We start from the raw sequence: 1,618 nt of genomic DNA, 5'->3' as shown, positions 1-1,618 counted from the left end.
TTTCGCTCTTGTTGCCCAGGCTGGAGTGCAGTGGTGCGATCTTGGCTCACTGCAACCTCCTCCTCCTGGGTTCAAGTGATTCTCCTGCCTCAGCCTCTCGAGTAGCTGGGATTACAGGTGCACACCACCACACCCAGCTAATTTTTTGTATTTTTAGTAGAGATGGAGTTTCACTATGTTGACCAGGCTGGTCTCAAACTCCTGACCTCAGGTGATGTGCCCACCTCAGCCTCCCAAAGTACTGGGATTACAGGTGTGAGCCACCGCGCTTGGCCACTTGTGGACTTTTGCTGGGGGAAGAAGGGTGTCATAAACACCATTGGCTTGGGAGCTGAGTGCACCTGGATGTCCTCTGGGCCCTGCCGCTGACTGGCTGTGTGCCCCTGGGTGGATCATTCAGCTGATCTGAATTGGCCTCTTCATCTGCAGAACAACCTGGGGACAGTCACTCCTGCCCCGCAAGGCCGGTGGTGGGGTGTTGGCAGCTCTGGTTTTTATTAACACATGGACAGTGATCAGCAGTCATGCTTATGAGCATTTTTGTGTTTCCACAGATATGGGACTTGGCTGACCCAGAAGGTAAAGGGTTCTTGGACAAACAGGTATATACACATGTACACAGAGCAAGTGGAGGGGCTGGGCAGAGCCCCCAGGCTGGGTGACCTCCACGGCTCCTTCCACATTCCTCCACTGTCAAGTATTACTAGGCATGAACACAGCTGTCAAACTTAACACCGGAAGCTTTCATTTGAAACAAAGCTCTTTTAAACACTCGGAGCCATCTTTCATGGCTAGTGTATCTTTTATTTTTATTTATTTATTTGTTTTTCTTTTAATGTTTTGTAACCTTACATGTGATTAAAGTGTTGTCCAGACTTTTTATTTTGGACCAGTCTCTGGTGGAAGTTACACAAATAGCTTGGAGGGCTACTGTGTATCTTTTGCCAGCTCTCCCTAGTGATGGCCTCTTACATAATCACAGCACAGTGATCAGAGCCAGAAAGTAACATTGGTGTTATTTTTTATTTTTTATTTTTTTGACATGGAGTCTCACTCTGTCACCCAGGCTGGAGTGCAGTAGTGCGATCTCGGCTCACTGCAACCTCCACCTCCCAGGATCAAGCGATTTCCCAGCCTCAGACTCTGGAGTAGCTGGGATTACAGGTGAGCACCATCATGCCTGGCTAATTTTTGTATTTTTGGTAGAGATGGGGTTTCACCATGTTGGCCAGGCTGGTCTTAAACTCCTGACCTCAGGTGATCCGCCCACCTCGGCCTCCCAAAGGACTGGGATTATGGGCATGAGCCACCACTCCCAGCCACATTGGTGTTATTAATGTAACAAAGTGTAACTTTGCCTAAAGGCCTTAATCAGAGTGTTTTTTTTTTTGAGACAGAGTCTCACTCTTGCCCAGGCTGGAGTGTAGTGACATGATCTTGGCTCACTGCGGCCTCTGCCCCCTGGATTCACAAGATTCTCGTGCCTCAGTCTCCAGAGCGAAAACTCCATCTGAGGAAAAAAAAAAAAAAAATCTGAAATCTGAAACTCTCCTGATCCCAAGTATTTGGGATGAGGAATACTTAGCCTGTGATTTTAAGTGGTCATAGATGGCTGTTT

At 47.8% G+C, this 1,618-nt stretch overlaps 1 protein-coding gene across 1 annotated transcript in view; it reads left to right on the top strand.

Moving 5' to 3' along the window:
* CALR3 (calreticulin 3) overlaps positions 1 to 1,618 on the top strand; it is a 98,301-nt gene that overhangs the window by 92,896 nt on the left and 3,787 nt on the right. The window contains exon 12 of the mRNA XM_011990980.1: positions 555 to 602. Within this exon, the coding sequence (XP_011846370.1) occupies positions 555 to 602 (48 nt within the window). The remainder of the gene's footprint in view (positions 1 to 554; positions 603 to 1,618) is intronic.

Source organism: Mandrillus leucophaeus, unplaced genomic scaffold (assembly GCF_000951045.1).
Source record: "Mandrillus leucophaeus isolate KB7577 unplaced genomic scaffold, Mleu.le_1.0 Scaffold11, whole genome shotgun sequence".
Lineage (NCBI taxonomy): Eukaryota > Metazoa > Chordata > Mammalia > Primates > Cercopithecidae > Mandrillus > Mandrillus leucophaeus.
This window is presented reverse-complemented; position numbering and strand designations above follow the sequence as displayed.